The following is a 23,672-nucleotide window of genomic DNA, read 5'->3' as shown; positions in this document are numbered from 1 at the left end:
TATCTGCTTTAGCAACTTCTTTAACACTTATATATAAGTAAGTACTTATATATAAGTAAGTAATAAGTAATACATACATATATATGTATATTATTACTACTATATATAAGTGTGAGTGGCAGCTGAAAGCAGGCAGCTGCAAGAAGGCAGTTGACGGTCGACATATCTGCTTTCAGCTGCCTACTTGCTCCGTAATTTTACTATTTTACCCCTAATTAATTATTATGACATTTATGTATTAAGAAAATAATATTATTTAATAAAAATATTATAAATATTTATAAAATAAAATAGACATTTATGATATGGTGGTTTCAGTTGCCTGCAATTTTACTATATGACCCATAATTAATTATTATGAGTCATTCAAGTATTTAAAAATAAATAATATTTATTCTAAAAAAAATTATAAATATTTATAAAATAAAATAGACATTTATGACGTAGTTGTTTCAGCTGCTTCAATTGCAATTTTACTATATAACCCATAATTAATTATTATGAGTCATCCAAGTGTTAAAAATTAATAATATTTATTCTAAAAAAGGTAAAAATAAACATAAAATTAACTGTTGATGTTTTAAATTAATTTGACATCTTATGTGAGGTCCACTTAAATTTTTTTCACAAATATTTTTATAGCAATTTTTTTTTACCATTTCTAATTAGTTATTATGAGTCATTTAAGACGTGTCAGTTTTGTTATTTCAATCGTAATATTTTGTTGACTCTCAAAATTATATTAGTATCACTTAAATTGAAATAGAAAAGAATATTATAAATCACAATAATTAAAAATTTATATTACTTTTAAAATATAAACTGACTATCAATACAATTACAATTGCAAACAACTTAAAATAGTAAAGTACAACAGCGAAAAAGTATTACACATTACAATAGCTAACAATTTAAAAAATTTAAAAACATATCAAAAATATAATTAATTATTTTATTTTATTTATATCACATAAATTGAGATAAAAAATAACATATATTGAATCTGTGCGACACGAACCTAGTATATATATATATGGAAGAGCCTTGGAAGGTGCTGGTGGTCTTCATGCCAGCTTCGAAGGGCAGTTACATCTTTTCATTAAAACTTTTATACGTATTATTCTCCAACATCATCTGGTACACGCGTAACTACGGAAAACAAAGGCGGTTTTTCTACTGTATAGAAAAGCCACTGGCAGGACGACCAGGGGCAGTTTGGACAATCTAATTTTATCTAAGGGTAATTTTATATCTTATCTACCAAATATATGTTCAAGAAGAATCTCCATCCCTCTTTCATCTTCCCTATCCCAACCCTAGATTTTTAACTTAGCTCCATACACAGGAGCATCTAGAAGTACACTTCCTATTATAGTAAAGCTTTTTTAGTGTTATAGTAGAGAGACACAGAGCATCGATTGAAGAACTAGGAGTTGCGTATACTGTTTCTACATCACCAGTAAGTTATTTTTCCATCTTTTTCCTTGTATTTAACTTGATATTTTAATTACTCCATTTTGTATGTTCAACAAATTTACTCATTCTTGAAAAATAATATGGCAGATCACGTGTGTGTTTGTGCTTTGCGAAGTGTTCAGAATTCTCTTTTCTACAAACATTTTCATGGTCGGCTCATTAACTTCATCTTCTCATTTGGGTGTTCAATTTAGATCAGCTTTTGTTTCAATATTTGCTTTAATCTACTTTTCGTTCTCAATGAGAGATGTTGTATTTATACATACTATTTATACTCTGTCCTTTAATTGAAATAGTCAGATATTCTGGTTTGGGAATTCAAACTATCGAAACGATATGTTGGATATTGAAGTATGGTGGTTCGTTGCCAACACATAATGTGATGAACTTCTCAACAACGAAGAGTTGAGGCTCATCACTAAGTTAATAGTATGCGTTCTGTTCTGTGCACTTACTAATTTGGTGTACCTACATTAATAGGTAGCTCGTGTATCAAACATGATATAGTAACTTAAAAAACATAAGTAATAACCCACTATAATTGGTTAAAAATTGAACTCAATATTTAAAAATTCCTTTCATTATCAATGCATTTAACTTAATTCATTGCATTGGCAGCTAATCAAAGAACTCTGAAGAAGCCATGTTTTTTTTCAGTTTGAAGGAAGGAGTGATTAAACTTGCACCAACATACGAATATAAAATCAACACTGATAAATTTGTCGGGGAGACTCCAAGAGAAATGGACAAGAAGAGATCCCCGTCTTGGTAAGTGATTCTTTTTTTGAAATGGACAACTTGCAAACTCTTGGAGCCAACAAAACATTGTCACAATTACGATTTTTCAGTATATTTTGATGGAATTTTACTTGCATAAACTTAACAATAACAACATATTCAATGTATTCCCACATAGTGAGATTTTACTTGCATAAACTGACATTAAAAAAGACCTTTTACTCAAGGTATTTTAGCCTGTCGTAACATTCTTCTTACCTAATTTTCCAAGTTAGTAGACTCACTTATTATGGTCGACCACATGTAGTTATTTTTTGTTTATTCATATAGTGTATTGGTAGTACATAGAAGTTAATTCATTCCGACAATGGACATTGAAATGAGTATTTCTTAATATCATGAAGGTGAAACTGTATACTCTGCTTAAGAAAAGGTATAAACCTGGGAATTAAAACAGTTATATCTTTCTTATTTTAAGGCATCTGATCACAAGCCTGCAAGCTCAATGTTCTTGGAAGAAGTTGAAATATTTTTTATGACAGAAAGCTCTAAAGAGTTCTCAGTTTTGACACTGCCACTCGATATTGAAGAGTAAGACTTAAAGCTTTTTCAAACAAATAGTCATCAAGAATAATAGTAAGTGAGTCGGTATTAACAGCACAAATTTGGTGTTTTCAGTTAGGAATCACAATGACGCATTGCGTACATATGTATTTTAAGGCAAAGGCGAATCCAGGAACTAAATTCAGTGGATTTAGAATATCATATATAATGGACAAGCCTTCAAGGTCTGATACTATCTGATGTTTATTATTGTTTTTGTTGTTGTTGGTGTTTTGACAGGATACCTACACCTAATAGGGAGTTAATAGATATTAATTTGGCTTATCCGAAACATTACATTTATAGTAGTGGAAGGGGCTATAAGTTGAATTGTTGTAGTATTGCTGTGTGAGAACTATGTTATTCATAATGTATTAAGACAGAATTCATGTTGAGAGGCTTTAGTATTTCACTTCTTTTTTTTCTAACTTTGTTGCCCGCACCTCTGCTATTCTACCCGGTACTTGTTACCTCCAACCAACACAGGTACCGTGTAATATAGCTGTGAATGGCCTTGAAGACGGTTTTCATATGTTTTTGGATAGTAGAGGACGGGCTTTCTTTTTAAAGGAGGTAGATGTAGAAGACGAGGATTCTGTCTTTTTCGTCATCCTCAGGTGAGGATACTGATGGGCAAACCAATAGTAAGCAGGCAACAATATCGAAGAGTTGTAATTATGATACTGCTGACTCTTAAGTTAGCTACTCGGAGTAATGTGAGTGGTGAGGAAGTCTTGGTGAAGGCAAATACCCGAAGACCTGGGATCTTAGGGATGGTTTTTGGGAGGAAGTCGATTAAAACAAATAGGCTTCCCGATGATACGAGTACGATCACGTAGGTGGACCTATGAGGGCGTACGTTAGACCCGAGGCTTGGTGTATGCAATGAAGTGCAAAGGAGCACCTAAATGGACACCAAAATAGTCCACTACATACACTAAAAGGGCCAAATCAGTCCACTACATACACTAGAGGGGTGCCCCTTCACTAAGGGGCCTTTTGGTCATTTTACCTATTATTTTTAATACACTATAAAAAGAATAATGTATTAGGATATTTTGATGAATATTATGAGTTTATAACACTTGAAACATTTCCTCTCTAAGGAGAGAAGACCACTAACCCGAAATTGTAACTAGGGAAATCAACTTGATTGTGGAATCACTCGTGTTAGATTCAAGCTTGGAAACGTTGGATGCTTGGGAGATCGGGGTTATTCTTGTGCCAACGTAAGAGTTAAGTATTTGATGTGTGTGATGTTAAAGGTCCAAGAGTGGAATAGGCTTTTGGGTTGTTAATATTATACCTTCAATTTGTCTAACTAACTATCCTTTTGTTTCTTTGTAATGGTGTAGTAGTGTTGATGTTGTAACCGTGTGTTTGTGTTGTTAATGTGGAATCCAAAATTAGTCTATTGTTCATCTTGTTCTTGTTGTGTTGCTACTGTTTTGGTGTTATTACGCCCTTGTGCCTTGTATTCTTCTTGTTGGTAGCGAATCCGAGAGGGGTCACCAAAAGAGGTCCTCGGTTTCTTGGCTAGTGGACTGATTTTGGTGTTTGTTTCTTGTTTCCTTGTCTTTCTTGTATCATTTGGCATCAGAGAATGCCTAGATCTTGTTCCTACAAGATCAATCTTGGCCTTGCTTGTTAGAAAATTCAAAAAAAAAAAAAAAAGTTGAATTCTGAAAATTCCAAAAAGAAGCAAATCTGTCCATTTTTTTGTCTTGGCCGAAATTGTGTTCTTGTTGTGTCTTGGCTGAGATTTTTCTTGTTTTGAGTCTAGATCTAGGAGTCATTTTATTTGTTTTGTTGTTTCTAGTGTTAGCTTCTTCACCTCTAACACTAAAGAAGTCTAGATCTAGATTTGACCTTTAATTGTTGATGTTGTTGTTGTGAACCTAAACTTTGGCCGTGTGATTGTTGTTGCGGATTCAAAGATTGGACGTGTGATGTGTTGTTGGTTCAAGGTTTGAATGTGTATGGTGGTTATTGTGTTGTATTTTTAAGCTTGGAAAGGTATTGTTGATGTTTGGGGTTCAACTTGAACCTTAGAACTTCAAGATTCAAAAAAATGTGTTCTTGGTGTTCTTCACTTCTTCATCTATTGTTGAAGAAAAAGTGGACGTTTGATCTTAGAAGTTGAAGAAAGAGAGTGTATTTTGTTAGTTTTGAAAGACATATTTCCAAAATTTAAGACCTCTCAAGACTTTTACAACCAATTCCAACCACTCAAGGACTTTAACAACCACTTTTCCAACAACCTTCCATGATTTAAGGACCATGTCTTGAGGAGAAAAGTCAAGTCTTGCTTTTTGAATTTGAAAGAGGATTTCAAGACTTGTTTTCTCTCCTTAACCAATTCCCACCAATTTCAAATTACAATTGGACCAAGACTTGAATTAGAATATAAAATTTGATAACAACTGCAACCAATACGTGGCTGCCACATCACGTTTTTACTGTTCACCAGCAATTTTTAAGCTCAAATTTCAGATTTCTTAGTTTCATTTTATTGTTTCCTAGTTCCGTTTGTTGGTTCGAACACTAATTAACAAACTAGTAATCTCCTACTAGATTGTAAGTTAGTTGTAGAGTCCGTTTGTTCGTGTCTACGTTTGTTGTGTGCTTTTATCTTTTGTGAATTCGTTGTATCTTGTTGGTTTAAGTCCGTAAACAAATTTTCTTTGTGTCAACTCAAACGAAAATCTATTTCGGGCAAGAGTAGACTCGACCTTCAATCACTCGCGAAGTACAAGCCGACTTTCAACACTTGTAAAACCAAGTGTGAGGTAAAAATCGAGAGTGAGTATGGTGAGGCATTTTTGAGCTAACAAGTTTTTTGTTTTGTTGTTCGTTGTTGTCTTTTCTTTTAGTTACTATGGCTGCCACCAATCTCGATGCCACGTTTGACCGCATCACTGACAATATTAAAGACATGAAAGGGCTCGTTGAAAGGCTACGCCAATTGGTATCCACACTTATCCCAACAAATCCAAAACCTAAGGTCCAAACACCTTGCGGTGAGAGCTTCCCGAAGGAAGTTGCTGCCCAAACTTGTGAAGGACTTTCACACTGAGGTAAAGATGAACATACTCATGAACGTCAAGGAAAAATAACTAACTTTTATACTTTGGTACATGTGAATGATGAACATGTGACTAATAAGCCGTTGAGTGTGAGTAGTAGCTTACCTACATATGAGTATATTGATTCCTTACCACTTGTGGATGATGTACATGTTGTTCGAGTGGATACACTAGTTGATCCTATAGATGACCGAATCTACTCTTCTAGTAAGATTGATTTGTGTCCACCTAGTGTTGAAGCTATTGTGTTGAATGAAAGTACATCGTTATGTGAAAATTGTGTTGATCAACTTGTGTGTAAAACTTGCCCACCACTTGAGAATATGTGTGATGTGATTAATGAATCTCAAGTGAGTGAAGAATTTGAAGATGTTGGACAAGGACAAAGGAGTGAACCCGTGAGCCTATGTTGTTGTAAAGATTCTAATGTTTGCTTGGCTCATAGGGTTAATCATGTGCTTGACATATTTTTGAAAAATGATTTTGCTTTTACTCCTTTGCATGACACCCTACCCGTGCTTGACAAATATGGTGACTTGAATTGTGATCCCTTTGATGTTAATGGTGGTTTGTGTCTACTCGAGGACCGTAGGGCAAATGTGTCATTGTCTCTTTGGGGTGTTGCTCATATTCGTGCATCCATGTTTGACACACTTTTATTTAAGTTATGTGAACCACAACTTGAGGATGTCAAGTTGTATTCTTGTTTGTGGAAGGGTCCAAGGATGTTAAAGACTTCGTCACCTTCGTGGGGTTGGACAAGTTGAAGTATCTTGTGGGACTCTTGGGAGCGTGCTTCACATCATTTTTAGAGGGAAGCCGAGTTCTTGGGCAAACTAGTTGCCTTGGATTGGATTGTTGCATGGTAGTTTCCCTATTCTCCCTATTGGTATGACTCCCTTGATGGAATGTCTTCCCTCGGTAAGTGGTTGGAAGGAGAGAGGTCCTACGAGCTTGCAATGTCCCTTTCTCTCGTTGTGTGTTCCTACTTGTGAATACATCTTAGATGAGAATTGTGTCTTTGGTGCCTTTCTTCACTACCTATATGCATATGATGATATTCATGATGTTATTGGATATACATCGTATAAGAGGCGTAGTCTCAGTTTTTGTCCCTTAATTCTTGATGTTCATCCGAGCCCTTTCGTTTGTGATATTGTACAAAAGTTTTTCAAAATTTACACAAAGGATCCTTGGTTGTACTTCAAGTGCGTACCACCGTGGCATGATAGTGCTAATTTTTTATTTTGCTAACCCTAACCCTCATGCCATGAGGATGTGTACTTGTTTGTTTCCTCTTTAATTTTGCAAGGTACGGATTCGAGGTCGAATCCTTTTACAGAAGAGGAGGATGATACGAGTACGATCACGTAGATGGACCTATGAGGGCGTACGTTAGACCCGAGGCTTAGTGTGTGCAATGAAGTGCAAAGGAGCACCTAAATGGACACCAAAACAGTCCACTACATACACTAGAGGGGTACCCCTTCATTAAGGGGCCTTTTGGTCATTTTACCTATTATTTGTAATATACTATAAATAGAATAATGTAGGGTTTCATTAGGAGATTTTGATGAATATTATGAGTTTATAACACTTGAAACATTTCCTCTCTAAGGAGAGAAGACCACCAACCCGAAATTGTAACTAGGGAAATCAACTTGAGTGTGGAATCGCTCGTGTTGGATTCAAGATTGGAAACGTTGGATGCTTGGGAGATCGGGGTCACTCTTGTGCCAACGTAAGCGTTAGGTATTTGATGTGTGTGATGTTAAAGGTCCAAGAGTGGAATAGGCTTTTGGGTTGTTAATATTATACCTTCAATTTGTCTTAACTATCCTTTTGTTTCTTTGTAATCGTGTAGTCATGTTGATGTTGTAACTGTGTGTTTGTGTTGTTAATGTGGAATCCGAAATTAGTCTATTGTTCATCTTGTTCTTGTTGTGTTGCTACTGTTTTGGTGTTATTACGCCCTTGTGCCTTGTATTCTTCTTGTTGGTAGCGAATCCGAGAGGGGTCACCAAAAGAGGTCCTCGGTTTCTTGGCTAGTGGACTGATTTTGGTGTTTGTTTTGTGTTTCCTTGTCTTTCTTGTATCACCCGAGGAAGGCTGTGATGCCAGTATTATAAGGGCAGACTCATTGAAACGTGCTGAAATGGCAGCTGATCTGTTACAAATGAAGTGGTCTACTAATCTTACCCCCAAGAGGTACAATAAAGATTATGGCATACCAGTTTCTGCCCAAGATATGTCAAAGGGTGCTGAAAAAGAGGACTTGCAAATAAATGACAAAAAAGGTGATATGAGTTCTCTTGCATATGGTAACATGTTAGAAAATCTTGATTTCCGTGAGCCTGCTCGTGAGAAGGATGATGGTTCTCGTCCAAGCTTTCAGACTCGAGAGAAGTCTGTCAAGAAAATTGGTAAACATATGTTATTTTCAGCATCTGAGAATGCCACTAGTGTGTCCATTGTCCAAGATGTTGAAGATTATAGTCGTGAAGAAAGCTTAAGAATTTCTGGTGAGAGTGGTGAAGAACGTATAGTTAACGCTGATCATGATGCCATGGGTGGTACATGTATATCTGATGTGGCGAGACCCAGTTCAATATTTGTGGACTCCCGTGGTGAGAGTGATCCTTATGAATCCAGTGGCAGTTTGTCCCACTTACTGTTTCTTCATCAGAAAGCATAGAGTTTAACACCTTGTCTTTGGTGATATTGATGATTGTTGCGACACTGTAACACCTTGTCTTTGGTGATATTGATGATTGTTGCGACACTGTAGACAGATGCATGGAGTCTTCTTCTTCAGATTATAAGAAAAAAGAAGATTACCCTCCTGCATCTTCAGGCTCTCCTGATATCAAAGACTATCGAGTACCAAACTATGATTCTGGTCCTACTTTAGACAAGTCCATCCAAAGCTATCTGTCAAATGTTGCAAATAAAAGAAAACTCAAAACTGCATCAAACAATGTTGACATCCTGACAATAGTTCGGGACAAAGAACCTATGCGGATGGCCAGATCTTTACCTAATATGTGGCCTCATGATAATGATTTTCGTTCTAACCCTGAGGACTTACATTCACCAATTGTACTATAGACAACAGAAGTTGCTGAATTCTCGTCGGAGGTGAAAAATGTTTCAGCAACCCCAGAAATTGGTAAGAGAATATACAAATGTGTGCGCTATTTAAATCATTTTGAAGCTTGTTATGATGCCTTGTCTACTCTTTAAATTTGTACTGTGATTTTACCTTGTAAGACTCGAAGTTCAATTTCGTTTTAGATTGCCTGAGGAGTTATATGTTGTATGCTGGAAAAAAATAGTTTATTTGTATGGACTAAAAAGTTAGGCAAGATAATCATTGACGAGTTCAAATGAATCTTTGCGGAAAGAGATCCCGAATCCATTAATTTATCGGGTAGTAGCTGGAGACCATAAAGAAGCATGAAAAATTCTGGGCCATCCATGGATGGAGATGTAAATTCTGATGCTAAAAATAGTTCAAAAAACACAGGTGGTGATAGAGAAAAGGATGTGCCAAGGCCAAAGATTTCCAAGAAGAAAATAATGTTAAACACTCCAACATCTGAACAGCTGGCTACTTGGAATCTGAAGGAGGGAAAGAATATAGTTGTTTTCACATTCTCGACCGCAATGCTGGGGAAACAGCAGGTCATATGCTGGGACTTTCTTGGCCCCATTACATCCCCCTTTTGTGTTTGAGCACTTTCAAGAAATTTTACGTCTTTCTTTCTATGTAAGTTTGACAAATGCTTCCATGCTTATAATTTCTCTAAGGTGCTTACTTCACAGGTTGATGCACGTATATATTTATGGAGATGGGACTCAAAAATTGTAGTATCTGATGTTGATGGAACAATTACATGGTAGTTGATTTATTTTCTACTATGGATCATTGGTGATATTGTCCTGTGTACGAGCCTACTTTTATGTCCAAGACTTTCTATTTTGTTCAACTTTGATCACTATGAATGTAACAATAGTTAACTTCTAATTATGCGAATGTATGCCTTGGTGATTTTTGTCCGTAAATTACTTTCCTCATGTAGTTAACTTTGTGATTCACTTCCATGTCCAACTACCTAAGCATTGTTCTTAATTGCTGAAACTTAACATGATGCACTTGGAGCTGTTGAAAACTCCACACCATGTCCAACTACCTAAGCATTGTTCTTAATTGCTGAAACTTAACATGATGCACTTGGAGCTGTTGAAAACTCCACAAGCCTAGCACTCACCCTCCGTAAATAGATTGTCACAAACTGGAGTTAAGAATAGAGTTCATTTTATATTTATTGTAGAGGAAATTGGGTCAAAAGATATAATTGGATGTTCTAATATGAATTTACCTGTAGTGTTTACTCTTCTACATAGATTCTGGAGTGCTCCGAACCGTGGTCTTTGCAAATACTATAGAGGTTGTGGAAGCTATTGCTAAAATCTTGACAGGAGCTGGGCGTGAATGTTTCTACTACCATAGTGATAGCTCTCTGGAGGAGCGCACAAAGAATTTTTTCACGTCGAAGGGGCTCCAACATCAACTATATATATATATAGAACTAGAGGTGGCACGGGCCCAACACTATAAATAGTTTTTAGCACTAAAATTTGATATTGATGAGATACAAATATAAATGTACATTGATATAATTAAATATTATTAATTTTGATATATAAATGACTTATAATAATTAATTAGAGGTAATATAGTAAAAAATATTATTAATTCTAATGCATAATTGACTTAAAATAATTAATTAGGGGTAATATAATAAATCACGGAGCAATTAGGGGTAACATAGGAAGACATGTCATCTATTTTTTAATTAAATATTATTAATTTTTTAATACATAAATAACTTATAATAATTAATTAGGGATGATTTAGTAAAATCACGGTTAAAGAAGCTGAAACAACCGTCATAATTATTAATTCTAATAAATAAATGACTTATAATAATTAATTAGGTGTAATATAGTAAAAAATATTATTAATTTTAATATATAAATGACTTATAATAATTAATTAGGAGTAATATAGTAAATCACAGAGCAATTAGGGGTAATATAGGCAGACATGTCATCTATTTTTTTAATTAAATATTATTAATTTTTTAATGTATGAATGACTTATAATAATTGATTAAGGATGATATAGTAAAATCACGGTTAAAGCAGATGAAACAACCGTCATAAATATCTATTTTTAATTAAATATTATTAATTCTAATATATAAATGACTTATAATAATTAATTAGGGGTAATATAATAAAAAAATATTATTAATTCTAATATATCAATGACTTATAATAATTAATTAGGGGTAATATATAAATCATGGAGCAATTAAGGGTAATATAGTAAATGATAAAGTAGTGGTTGAAATCAAATGACTTATAATAATTAATTAAGGATAATATTGTAAAAAAATATTATTAATTCTAATATTTAAATGATTTATAGTAATTAATTAGGGGTAATATAGTAAATTAAGGAGCAATTAGGGGTAATACAGGTAGACATGTCATTTATTTTTAATTAAGTATTATTAATTTTTAATACATAAATAACTTATAATAATTAATTAGGAATGATATAGTAAAATTACGATTAAAGCAGCTCAAACAAACGTTATAAATTTCTGGTCTTAATAGAAAAGCCTTGGAAGCTGCTGGTGGTTGTCATGCCAGCTACGAAGGACAATTACGTCTTTTCATTAAAACTTTTATACGTGTTGTTCTCCATCATCATCTGGTACACGCGTAACTACGGAAAACAAAGGCGGTTTCTTAATTTCAATCTTACCGTTCCTAATAACTGATAATAATGTAATGGTTTAGTTCATAGGTAGTTTATCACACTGGCGTAGAATGGCTTCCTGCTTTTGTGTGAGTTCTGTTAAACGTTTTAGTTTTCGACTTCATCACTTGAGTGTTTCTGTATTAAACAAACATTTCTGCTGTATTAGGCAACTGTTTAGGAGACTGCTTCTGTATTTTAATTTAACATTTGTACTCTACCTTACAGCTTTTGGTAAAGAAATTCCCAACCTTGAAGCTTCCGATTCGACAGTCTCTGTGAGTTCTTTTCGGTGATGACTTTTGTTGTTTCGTTGATCTGCATATTGTTGTTTTGGATTCCTTACTTATGCAAGTTGGTTACTTTATTATCCGTTGTTTCGACTCTTCTACTGAGCTGCTATGGTATGTGCTTTCACATATGATAATTTCAACGAAAAGTCGCAAAAGTTAGGACGTCTTGGTTAAACATTCTCGCTGACAAATTGAATTGTCTAGCTACTACTCCAGTGCTTCTGTCCGTAGTATTGTTGTTTCTAAGGTGAACTTTGTTTCTTTATAAGCTTACAATGTTTCGGTCTATTTTAGAATTTTCCTATCCCCGTCTTTGCACGTCAACAATCAGTAAAATGGATTGTATTAGCCAGACGAACAGTTATGAGGATGACATGTTACGTTCTTCAGTAAGTGTCCCATGGTAAGGTGTACATGTGTTTCTTGTTGACTATTTAGATCTCCATTACAAAATTATTACGTTGTGTTTGAAATAGTTAATCATATAGAAATGTCAGCGCCTTCAGGGAGAACATCGGGTTGAACAATCATATTTACCCTCCCATCATTTTATAATGCTTCCTACAGATTTCAATAAGATTACCGGTAACCAACACCTTCTTCCAAATGAGAGTTCAGCAGAGAACACGTAAAGAGAACACACTTAAGTACCTACGCTGAGAAACCACTGAGTTGAACACGGTTGTATAAACTTCCTACAGAATTTGCCTTTTAACTACCACAGGAAGATTAGAAGTACTTAACACTGACTAAAGACGATTTACTTAACAATATACTGTTTTTATTCTCATAACTTACAGAGGATCATAATGAAACAGGGACCAACAAAATGGACCAGAGACTTCTTGTGAACGCCATCACAAAAGAAATTACAGGCTGGAATTGTAAGGTCCAGGTAGTAGACAGGTTTCGGCCTCGCCAGAGCAAAGACTCCTTCGTCCACTTCCAAACAATACTCTTGCAAGATGAAAGCGTAAGTTTTCCTGTCACAGGTTATTCTAACTCTTTAATGGTCATTCGGGGTACATTATAATATTTCCGTTTCCTTATTGTTGGTGCATCTTGGTAGCGATACGGTTGCTTCCGTTATATACCCTGCCTGCTATACCTCCATCTTGTGAACTCTTCTCTTCCCTTATCAAGTATATCCGCATTTGGTCAAATATTTCTTCCCATTCTCAGGTTCGTTCCTTTTCTTGATGTGTTCAGTTATTACTACCTGAAAGTGTTTGTTCCTTTGTGGGAACTACATGTAAAAAAAAAGGGCGTGTCAATCTTTATTCCTGGTGTTTCCATTTGAATCATGGGTTTTAAATATCTTAATATAAACAAAGAAGAGGTCTGCTGATCTTCATCGTGCTTACTTTGCCTTAGTAACACCTGTATTTACATACTTCTCTTCTTCATACTCTTGTGTCTTTCCAAAATATTTATCATGTGGAATGAAGATTGTTACGGAATTGATACACAAGCAAATGTAACAAAACAATTTTCTCAGAATTGGACAGACGGAAAACTTACCTTCATCCCTCTATAAATTGTTCTTGCATATGTAAAACTTTTCCTCCTTTACTTGACTACAGGAAAAGCAGGTTTCCATAGTACTATACGGTGATGGCATTCCCAAATATGAGAAACTGTTTGTTCATTTTCAAACATATTTGGTTTTTTTCGCGAAAGTTAGGGATCCCCGTATTTATTCAATACAAGCCGCTACGTAAGAATGGGTGGTTGACAGATACACAATTGTTGTGCCCATTACCAGAGACGCATTGGAAGAACCTCTGCCTGTTCCAACAAAACTGGATGCACTTTCATTCTTGCATATTGAACACCAACATCCAGGTGCTGAATTTGGTAAGCTCTGACTTCGTACCTTCATCGTAAATACGCCTTATTAACTAACTTACTGCCTAACGTTTTACTTGTCATTACATTAGATTTACTGGCGGTGGTGGTTAATTGCAGCGCCATACAATATATAGCTGACCAAAACAACATTTCAGGGAAACGAATGTGATAGACCAGAGGTAAGTTACTCGACCCCTTACATAGAGTTCACCAAATCTCCTGGTTACTTGATGAAACATGCTTGCGTTGTAGTAATTTATGTGTCTGCTGTATCGACCAGTAAGAAACCTTTTCTATTTACTATATGGGATGATCTAGCAGACAATGAAGGAGCGGCATTATTACACCACCTGCATGAATACCCCGTCATTCTTGCCAAACGTATAAGTGTTACTGAATTTCGCTGTGGTATGTCATTTACCGTACTCTTGGCAACTCTTCTTTGTTAATTCTTCCTTCTATCTATTCAACTAAAGGGGCTTCCCCTCTTTTACGCACACAGCTCTAAGATTGGCAACAAGATATCAAACGACAATTTTAACAAATCCTCAGTACGTGCAAGCTACTACATTGATGACCTGGTATTCGTTAGCTTACTCCCCTTTAATAGCACTATATAAAAATATTTTCGTTTACTTAACATTTTCAGGGTGAAGCACAATGAACAAATGTTACTATCTTACACTCTAAGAGGTTCATCGTCATCACCTTCCTTGCTGAATCTAGAGCATGTTGAAGATCAAGTGGTATCTATATCAGCCATTACAGAGTTGTTATCTACGGTTAGTTTACTCTACAATGTACATGTAAGTGTTAATTATTTCCATGAGCGAAAAAAATGACTAGCCTTACTCACATCACACCAACAGAGGCAAAAGTCTACTTTTGTGGTACTGTACATCTAATATCTAATAGAAAAAACATCAGCCAACCAACTAAATTTACAGGTGGTTGTCGCTTCCGACAAAATCCACAAAGCAATCATACACGCATAGGCACTTCAAAAGTGTAGTCCATGGTCTAACCACATATATCTTCAACTTGATAATGTTAGTGTATCCTAATATTGCAGGTGCAAACTTTCCCCGTGGAAGGCAGAATATCACTTCCGAACCACCCTAAATCATTTTACTTGCTCGCGTGCTCAACCTGCAATCACTATGTACATCCCAAGACTATAAAAACAGTTCAGTGCTTCAACTGTAACCTACATCGGGTATTGGTCACCAGGTAAGTGCTACTTTAATCGCAATATCTAATCTCTCCAACGTGCACTTTGTTGTTCCTCCGTCTATCAATTGAAAGGATGTTATCTACAATTCCCTCACACTAACGTCATATATTGCTGTGAATTCTACTGCAATCTGTTCAGCTGAAAACAGAAGGCAAAAAAAGCCAGTAGGTGTAAACGGAAAAAATAACAAAACCAAAAGTGTAACATCCTTACATGTATCCATCTATTTCGTGCACATCCACCGAGATGTTTCAGGTCTCTTGTTTAGGCAGGTTGTTGAAAGTTAAATTGGGGAAGTTGAGCAAACTTATCATTATGTTTCTGTAGAAAATGTCTTATGTCGAAAATGTTTTATAGTACGAAGTCATTTTTCTGTAATTTAGATTAGGAAGTCGTTTCCTGCATCAATTTACAGTGTTTGTAGGGAATAAATATGTAGCATGTGAGAATTACCTCAAGCGGATTCTGAGGTATGACAATCCTGGTTTAGTCTTAGCAAGAACCAATCCTGAGAAAATAATATTAGTGTGCAAATATATTCACTGCTTAATATTTTCCCCCATGTCAAACAACTTCAGTGAAATTAAGATGGTTTGATTACAAAGAGTGCTCAAGTATCACTACCGCATGGCAGAGTCATGAATTATAATAGTTCGTTGGTCTTTACCAATCATTATTTGGACGATCCATGAAACTGGTGCCCCGAAACCAATCGTGCAGTGCATGGATTCATATAAGCAACTAAATGAAGCTTACAAAACAAAAACATTATGATCTATGAGGAAAACTAAGGCTTCACTAGAAATTATTTTTAATCAAGAGACGTCACTGGAAATTATTTCCGGTTTAACTTGGAGAAAATATCATTTCACGCAAAAGAAACGTCGACATAGTTTTTGTTTTGACAGTGTTTTCTATTTAACTATTTTCCCATTAATGTGCATCTATCCCACATAGTTTTTGTTTTGATAGTGTTTTTGGTTTAACTATTTCTCCATTAATGTGCATCCATCACACACATCATGTGCTCCACTCTTACATATAGATCATATCCACAGGCGTCAATGTGTAATGCCATTCAAGTTTACGAAAATGTCAAGGATGTTTTTGTCTTCTCTTCCGGCGTTATCTCACCAAATTGTATGAATACACTCAACAAAAAACATTTTAAATACTCTAGCTTGTTGTAACCTTCCCTTTGAATTTATCAGTGCCCACAGACAAGATACTACCTTAGTTGGCTGTTTTGCTATCTAAACAGATGATTTTATTTGCTTTGTCATAAATTGGTCACATAAAACGGTTCTAGCAAACACAAAAAAGCCAAACAGACACACTTAGGCATGTCTACATGTTATGACTTCATTCTGTAGATGTTGACATGCTTCTAATTCGCCCTGCCGGTGTGCCACCACAGCTAAAACTTTTGTACTACTACTACTTACCTTTGTAAAAAAAATATCTGCCCATGTATTTTAACATGGTTTTATTTTATTCACAGGTGCCACTTTGGCCTTGACATCATGGATGTAACTGTTAGGGTTTTTGTCCTGATTTTCTTACAAAAATTGAGTTTTACTTTTTCTTGTAGGGAAAATAAAAGTAATCATAAATAATTTTGCTTTTCCTGAAAGGAAAATATAAAACTTTTTCATATTTGACAAACCTCTTTCTTGAAGGAAATGTTTTGGGCATCTATAAATAAAAACTCCTCTTCTCATACAATAACATAATAGCATCCACAATGTAGTCTTTAAAGAGTCTTGTTTAGGTTTGTTTAAAGGTAGATTTTCTCTCTCATTAGTTTTTATGTTTTTTATATTAGGTTTTATATATAGGTCAATTGGTCAAATAATATAATAATATTAAGTCTTTTAGTATTGTTTTATATGTCTTCTGAATTGTCACTATAATGGTTTACAACTAACAGCTTCCACATGATGCCCTCTCGATTTCGAACCCAACAGCAACTGGCACAATTACGGCAACCATCTCTGAAGCGTTGGGAGAAAGATTATTGTCCCTAACTGCCGAACAAATATATGAATCTATTGCAGCTCAGGTACAGAATTACATACCACTACCAATGACGAAAACTCCTCCTCTTACCATTATCTTCTATGGATACATAAAAATACCATGTTACACATGCTCCTACTTAATGTGATATGTTTTACTAGTTGCATTTAGCAACAACCATTCTCTGTTGCCCATCTAAATCACCAGCTCGCTCATAACTGTTTAAGCTCCAGTTAAAAAAGCCAGTTTTCCAATTTCCAGACCAAAAATCTGGTATGCTGGGTCTTGCGTCCTTCAATGAAGTAGAAAGCTCAGTCCACGCAACATCACTGTTACCCACGACTTCAACAGAGATGGGTAAGAAGCAGAGAATTGAACCACCCACACCAGCGAAAATAATTAGGGGTAACTACACTTTCAGTATTTTAGTTGCTATATTATAGAGCTTAATAATTCTGAACCAAAGGTAACAGAAAGCGTGCGTCTGTTGATCTCAATATTCGTGGAAGTTTTCTCTTTGATAAAAAACTGTAGTATTTTTATATATAAAATTTGGCATAGCAAGAGTGAGATTAGAAAGGGAGGATTTGAAGCTGCAACAGAAAACGTGTGTCTGCTGATCTCAATATTCATGGAAGTCTTCTCCTTGATTAAAAAAATTATAGTATTTTTATATATAAAATTTGGCATAGCGAGAGTGATAAAGATTAGAAAGAGACGATTTGAAGCTATTAATAGTCCAGCATATCTATGTTGGAGTCAAGGACTCTAAAATCAGAGAGGTAAGTTGAATGGCATTACATTATGAGCAATATGTGGTATAAACTACTTGATCTCCACACACTACCAGTTTCCCTGCTTACCTTATGCAAGTCCAATAATGAAACAGTCAGCTCTCTGTAATACATAACTTGAAGGTGCTTGAAAGAAATTGTCTAAATCAAAATTTTTCGTCTCAATTAGTTTAAACAATCTTTTACGGGAATACGAGGGCAACTTTCCCAAAAGAGGTCGACGCTATTAGGACATGCCTCTTATCTTGTTGCTACTGCTAATTCCTTTTCCTGAATAACTTCCGTTAATGGATTTTATCGAGCACAACACTAGCCCTTAGTTTGTCTCTTTTCCTTTTGTCAATGTATATGTTCACATAACAGCGGTATGGCATTATTCATATTTTCAATTATTTGTCGACGGCTCATTTGTTGAGGCTTACCAAAAAAACACAGACCTGATTTAATGTAATTGAACTAATCTGAATAATGCTCAGTAAAAAAGATCCTCCTCTTAAGTTATTACAATTTCATTCATAATGTTACCGTTTCATATTTGGATGCAATATGGACCTCAAATTTACTGCTTACTGTACCTAAACCCAAAACTAAATGCAGCAGGGTCAGGTTGTGTGCCATGTACAGCTAAATTTTTGTTGCCTCTGCCAACTTCATCACACGGTATAGCATGTACAGATGCTTGCCTATAACAACATCTGATCACAGGCTGCATGAACAAACTTTCTGCGTTTTGCTGTTTGCAACCACAGTCTCCCATGGCAGACGTACATGTTCATAGTTTTTGGTATGTAAATAGGTCATAAGAAGAATGAACTTTTATGGTGATAGTTTTTGCACGAGATATCTGTGTATACTTTAAATCTTACTTCTCGTACTTAACGAAATATGACATTTCAAACAGTTCATCTGATGTAATTCTGGTAATGACATATAAACTTGACAATTACAAATCATAACAACGTCGCTATTGTTGGGCCCACGCTAGCGCGGGCTTCTACATTTAGTATATGTAAATATTTTTACTTATTATATAAGAGGGAGTTGTGCAACCACCACACACCTCTCCGTCAACATGTGTGGTTGTTGACATTAACTTCAATTCTGGGGCATCTTGGTATTTTACTCAATTCCTTGTGTATTACTATACTTGTACATTGTATTTCAATAGTTAATTTTGGATACTCAATGACAATATATTTTGGACATCTTTTAAACAATTATCATATTTATCCCATCTTTCTATAAAATGGGCCCAAAGGGATATTTTCGTAAATGTAATAAAACAAAGCATTTTTACTGGTAGAGAATAAATTTTTCTGTAGCTGACACACAAATATTTTAACTTTAGTAATTTGCCCTTATGCTTCCAGCATATTCTTCCAACTTTTCTCAACAATTATACTTTACGGATGATCTTTATCCATTTGAGAAAAAACCTCTAATTTGCCCTGATTGTACTTTTTTCACAAAATAAATTACTATGCCAATTATTTTATAAATCTTAACAGTACCTCGCAGTTCACATGTCTTAATTTCATAAATAACGTTCATTTATTTCAGTATTTAGTATCGAATTATCAATGTATGAAAAATCACCATTCTTTACTTTAATAATTGCTTCTATCATTTTCATTTCTTTTATTTTAGAGAAAATACCTAATTATTCTCCGAACTATACCCAAAAAGATTGTGAGTCCTATTACCCCTGAACTAATTAAAATTATAATTTTTACACCCTTAGTGTCTATGTGACACATACGTGGCACACACGTGTGCCTATGTGGACACTTCAGTGTGTTATGCCACGTATGTTCCATGTAGGCACTAAGGGTGTCTAAATTATACTTTTAATTAGTTCAGGGGTAATAGAACCCCCTTTAAGTTGAGGTGTGTCACAGCCTTTTTGAGTATAATTCAGGAGGGTAATTGGGTATTATCTCTTTATTTTATTTTGACTTGATAAAAAAATTATGGAATTAAAGAAGGTTTTTGAATCTTGTGGTTTAAAACTAAAAATATGTAGAATATATAAGTATTCTTTAATTTTGTGATATTAAATATGTCACATGAAATATTAGAAGTGAGAAATTGTCAAAAGAAGAAAGAAAATAAGACAAAAACATTAAAACGGAGATAATAATAATTATTAAAACTTATAATTTCAATATTGTATTTTGAAGGAGGAGAAAATGTGAAATTTTTAAAAAATAATGGTTTCTTTAATTTTGCTATATTTTTGTACAATGAAAAGAGTGTCTCTTATTGAAAGGTTAAATCACTTCTCAATTAGTTCCTTGTTTTTGTGTAAATTTTATAATTTTGACATTATAGACATCACAGTAAGCCCCTCACATCAAATTTTCAAGGAAGAAGAATAAAATAATTTACTACCATATAAATATATCGATATAACTTAGGTTAGATGAAATTTTTTAAATCATTTAATTCACATCACTTGAAGGGGACCCTTAGAGTAACTGATAAAGTTGTTGTCATGTGACCAGGAGGTCATGGGTTCAAGCCTTGGAAATAGCCTCTGGCAGAAATGCAAGGTAAGGTTGCATACGATATACCCTTGTGGTGGGGCCCTTCTCCGAACACCGCACATAGCGGTAGCTTTAGTGCACCGTATTTTGCAGAGAAATTTTGGCTTTTAAAAGAGAGTCGCCACTTAATTTTAAAAAGGAATTAAGAAACCTTTATAAAAGTTACTTCAAACGATTCAAAACAGGAAAATCGTTTTAAGTTAGAGATTCTAGATAAGCGGTTCCTATTAACGTTTTAGGAAGGTGTTAGGCACCTAAAACGTCCGCTAACTTGCGGTTATCTGGACTGTTTGAAAATCGTCTTTTGATTAACTTCGAAAAGATTAATTTGTTGAAATAGTGATTTGATTTTTTTCAAATAAAAAAGACTTGTGTAAAATAGATTTAGGCGACTTAGTAGGGATTTTAACTAAGTCTAAACAAAACTAATAAACAAATAAACACATAAAAAAGGAAGGGAGGAGAAAGTAAAGGATTTAGGCCATTGGCCAAATCAACAAGACCTGTCCTAGTCTAGTTGGGCTTTCGACCCATTTCACCTGTCCTAAACTATTTGCTTTCGACCCATTTCACCTGTCCTAAACTATTTTTAGAGCCTTTGGCTCGAGTCTTGCTCCACCTGTATTAAATACAAATTTGGCTTCGAGCCCGAAATGAATGAATAAATAAATGACTAAATGAGTAAATAAAAAGAAGACAATAATAAAAATTGAGGCTTTTCAAGTCTCTTAGTGACCTCATCAATGGGTTTTGACCCATTTTCCTTCTTCGTCTATCTTCTAACACCCGCACGCCATGTAGTGGACCTTGGGTTTAAACTCCGAACTTGACTCGAAGGGGTAAGCCTCATTTACCCATTACGAAATGCAAGAGGAGAGGAGTCCATTTGGACTCGAGATATTTTTTTGCATGCAAAGAAAAGATAAAGAAATTAATATATGTTCAAGGCATAAAAGTGACATATTTCAAAGTAAAAGAAACTATCAAGAACCAATTTTTGAATGACAAGAATAAGCACACTTGCACAAGAATGAGAGTCAACAAATAAAAAATGCAAAACAAAAGTTTCACAATCATACTATGCATGAATCAAAAATATCCAAATAATTTTATTTAGCCGCAAAAGTTTGAAATTTCTTATCATTTTGAAAAGACAATGTGCGAACAAAGAAGAATAAACATCTTGGATGAAAAATAAAGCTAGCACTTCATATCTTATATGAGGGTTTTGAAATCCATTAAAATAATTAGTAAGCAAATGACAAATTCTTGACTTAACTAATTACTATTTTTATTAAGGCGCAACAAATAATAATAACTATTCTTCCAGCATAAAATAAACAACTTTACATGCTATAAAAAACATATCTACCAACAATAAGTTTAAACAAGATATGTGTATTGTTTGTCAAATAAAGAACTAAACTTTATCCAAAATAATCAAAGAATAAAGTTAAAAAAGAGAAACAATTAATATTATCTATTCTTTTCAACATAAAGGAAATAACTTTACATGCTAAAAACAAATATATCTACCAATAATAAGTTTAAACAAGATATGAGTATCGTTTTTCAAGTAAAGATCTAAACTTTATTCAAATAATCAAAAAATAAGGTGAAAAGGCAAAACATTCAACATTAACTATTCTTCTAAACATAAAGAAAATAACTTTACATACTAAAAATAAATGTATCCAACAATAATGAGTTTAAACAAAGCATAAATACATCTTTTAAGCAAAGATTGAAACTTTATCCAAAATAATCAAAGAATAAAGTAAAAAAAGGCACATACAACTATTACTAGCTCATTTTTATATCATGAACATAAAAATAATTAGAATATCGATACCACAACGTCCTAGGGCCTTCAAGGCTATCTACAGCATACAATTCCAGCAAACAAAATTATATCTACGAACTACGAAGAAGAAAAAAGATGAAGAAGAAAATAATAATAAAAACTAAAATAAAAAAAGGTATGTTTATCTTTTTGGGGGCAGCAAAATGAGACTACGAGCTTCGTTGGAATCAACCACCACCGAAAAACGCCGCCGGAAACTCAAAAATTTTGATTAGCCGATCAACTTATGAAACAAAAATTTTTACTAAATAAAAATAACTATTTTTGCTCAAAAGGATTTTTTCACCTTTCTAGCTTTTTTTTTCTTCCTTCTCCCCTCCTCTCTCTACCAAAGTATTGGTAGTATTTATAGGCGAGAATGGGGTATTTTTTTTTTTTCACCAATGTGGGAGAAAAGTATTTATAGGAAAGGATAGAGATTTATTTCTTGTCATCTAATAATGTTGGAGAAAAAGCATTTAGGAGGGTTTTTGGAAGGTAAAAATTAAAGATAAGGTGAGGTGGAAGATAATGTGGGGGGAAATAGTACAATGTAGTACAATCTTTGAATTTCAAAATTGGAAAAGGACAAAGTTGGGGGAATAGTATAATTTGAATTTATTTTTTAATGGAAATTGGGTAAAAGTTATGAGAGTTCTTGAGAATTTTGGGGTTATTTAAAATATAACCCCAATTGGAATTTAAAATTTAGCCATATTTATTTATTTTGACCAAATTAAAAATTAATTGACGAATTGCATTGCAATTATGACCAATTTTCAATTATGGTCAAATCTAATAGATTGGCTAAATTAAATTAAAATTCGATAAGAATTAACACCTTTTTTTTATCCCGAGCTTCTTGATTTAATAAAATGAATGCATATTTATCTAAATAAATTATTTTTGATAATAAATTATATTTAGATTAAGATTTTAATCATTTGAATTTATTTTCAAGATAAGCCTTAATTAAATCCGATATTTTGTAAAATAAATATTTAAGTAACAAATTATATAATCTCGTATAACTGAATACGATAGTATATAATCGCTACTTAAAATGACAAAATCATGTACGAAAAATATTTTAAGTTTTTTTTTTATTTGGATGAAATAATTATTTTAGTTTATTAAAAACTGAAGAAACTCAAGATTAAATTTAGTCGTGGAGGGCAAAAATTAGGTGTCAACAGCTGCCCCCTCCCTTTGGGTAGGGTGGATGTAAGTAACCCTAGGCAAAGGGAGGTTGACGTTCCTAATTTTTGTCCGACCATAAATTTGAATCTGAAAGAGGTTGGTTTTCGCACGAGTTTCATAGAGTCATGGCCGGACCTCGGTATTAGGTTTCCTACA

The 23,672-nt window shown here is 34.1% G+C and overlaps 2 protein-coding genes across 35 annotated transcripts; both read left to right on the top strand.

Annotated features, from left to right (window-relative positions):
- Positions 1 to 1,068: 1,068 nt before the first annotated feature.
- On the top strand, positions 1,069 to 9,966 carry LOC107876169. 3 transcript variants are annotated; one of them, XM_047413695.1, is made up of 5 exons: positions 1,083 to 1,459; positions 2,134 to 2,244; positions 2,693 to 2,805; positions 2,893 to 3,002; positions 8,012 to 9,472. In XM_047413695.1, exon 5 carries the CDS (start codon positions 8,059 to 8,061, stop codon positions 8,596 to 8,598), a length of 540 nt encoding a protein of 179 aa, XP_047269651.1. In that variant the 5' UTR covers positions 1,083 to 1,459; positions 2,134 to 2,244; positions 2,693 to 2,805; positions 2,893 to 3,002; positions 8,012 to 8,058; the 3' UTR covers positions 8,599 to 9,472. The 3 variants fall into 3 exon arrangements, 1 of the variants encoding a protein (XP_047269651.1); XR_007056624.1 differs by lacking the exons at positions 2,693 to 2,805; positions 2,893 to 3,002 and having other exon boundaries at positions 1,069 to 1,459; positions 2,095 to 2,244; positions 8,012 to 9,072; positions 9,430 to 9,966; XR_007056623.1 differs by lacking the exons at positions 2,693 to 2,805; positions 2,893 to 3,002 and having other exon boundaries at positions 1,076 to 1,459; positions 8,012 to 9,072; positions 9,430 to 9,966.
- A 1,672-nt stretch (positions 9,967 to 11,638) lies between these two features.
- On the top strand, positions 11,639 to 18,827 carry LOC107876168. Of its 32 annotated transcripts, none has more exons than XR_007056607.1 (12): positions 11,676 to 11,825; positions 11,965 to 12,014; positions 12,848 to 13,002; positions 13,099 to 13,211; positions 13,613 to 13,886; positions 13,970 to 14,059; positions 14,202 to 14,288; positions 14,383 to 14,431; positions 14,530 to 14,662; positions 14,953 to 15,110; positions 17,045 to 17,538; positions 18,528 to 18,827. XR_007056607.1 is itself a non-coding variant. In XM_047413690.1 (10 exons), the coding sequence occupies exons 5-9, from the start codon at positions 14,111 to 14,113 to the stop codon at positions 17,139 to 17,141; spliced, it is 615 nt and encodes a 204-aa protein (XP_047269646.1). In that variant the 5' UTR covers positions 11,679 to 11,825; positions 11,965 to 12,014; positions 12,848 to 13,211; positions 13,613 to 13,886; positions 13,970 to 14,110; the 3' UTR covers positions 17,142 to 17,176; positions 18,528 to 18,827. The 32 variants fall into 32 exon arrangements, 4 of the variants coding, with proteins under 4 accessions (XP_047269646.1, XP_047269650.1, XP_047269647.1 ...); XR_007056611.1 differs by having other exon boundaries at positions 14,161 to 14,288; XR_007056616.1 differs by having other exon boundaries at positions 11,677 to 11,825; positions 17,045 to 17,176.
- The last annotated feature ends 4,845 nt before the right edge of the window (positions 18,828 to 23,672 follow it).

The sequence above is a fragment of the Capsicum annuum genome, chromosome 6 (assembly GCF_002878395.1).
Source record: "Capsicum annuum cultivar UCD-10X-F1 chromosome 6, UCD10Xv1.1, whole genome shotgun sequence".
NCBI classification, from domain to species: Eukaryota; Viridiplantae; Streptophyta; class Magnoliopsida; order Solanales; family Solanaceae; genus Capsicum; species Capsicum annuum.
Note: the sequence above shows the minus strand (reverse complement) of the source record. Positions and strands in the feature narration are given on the sequence as shown.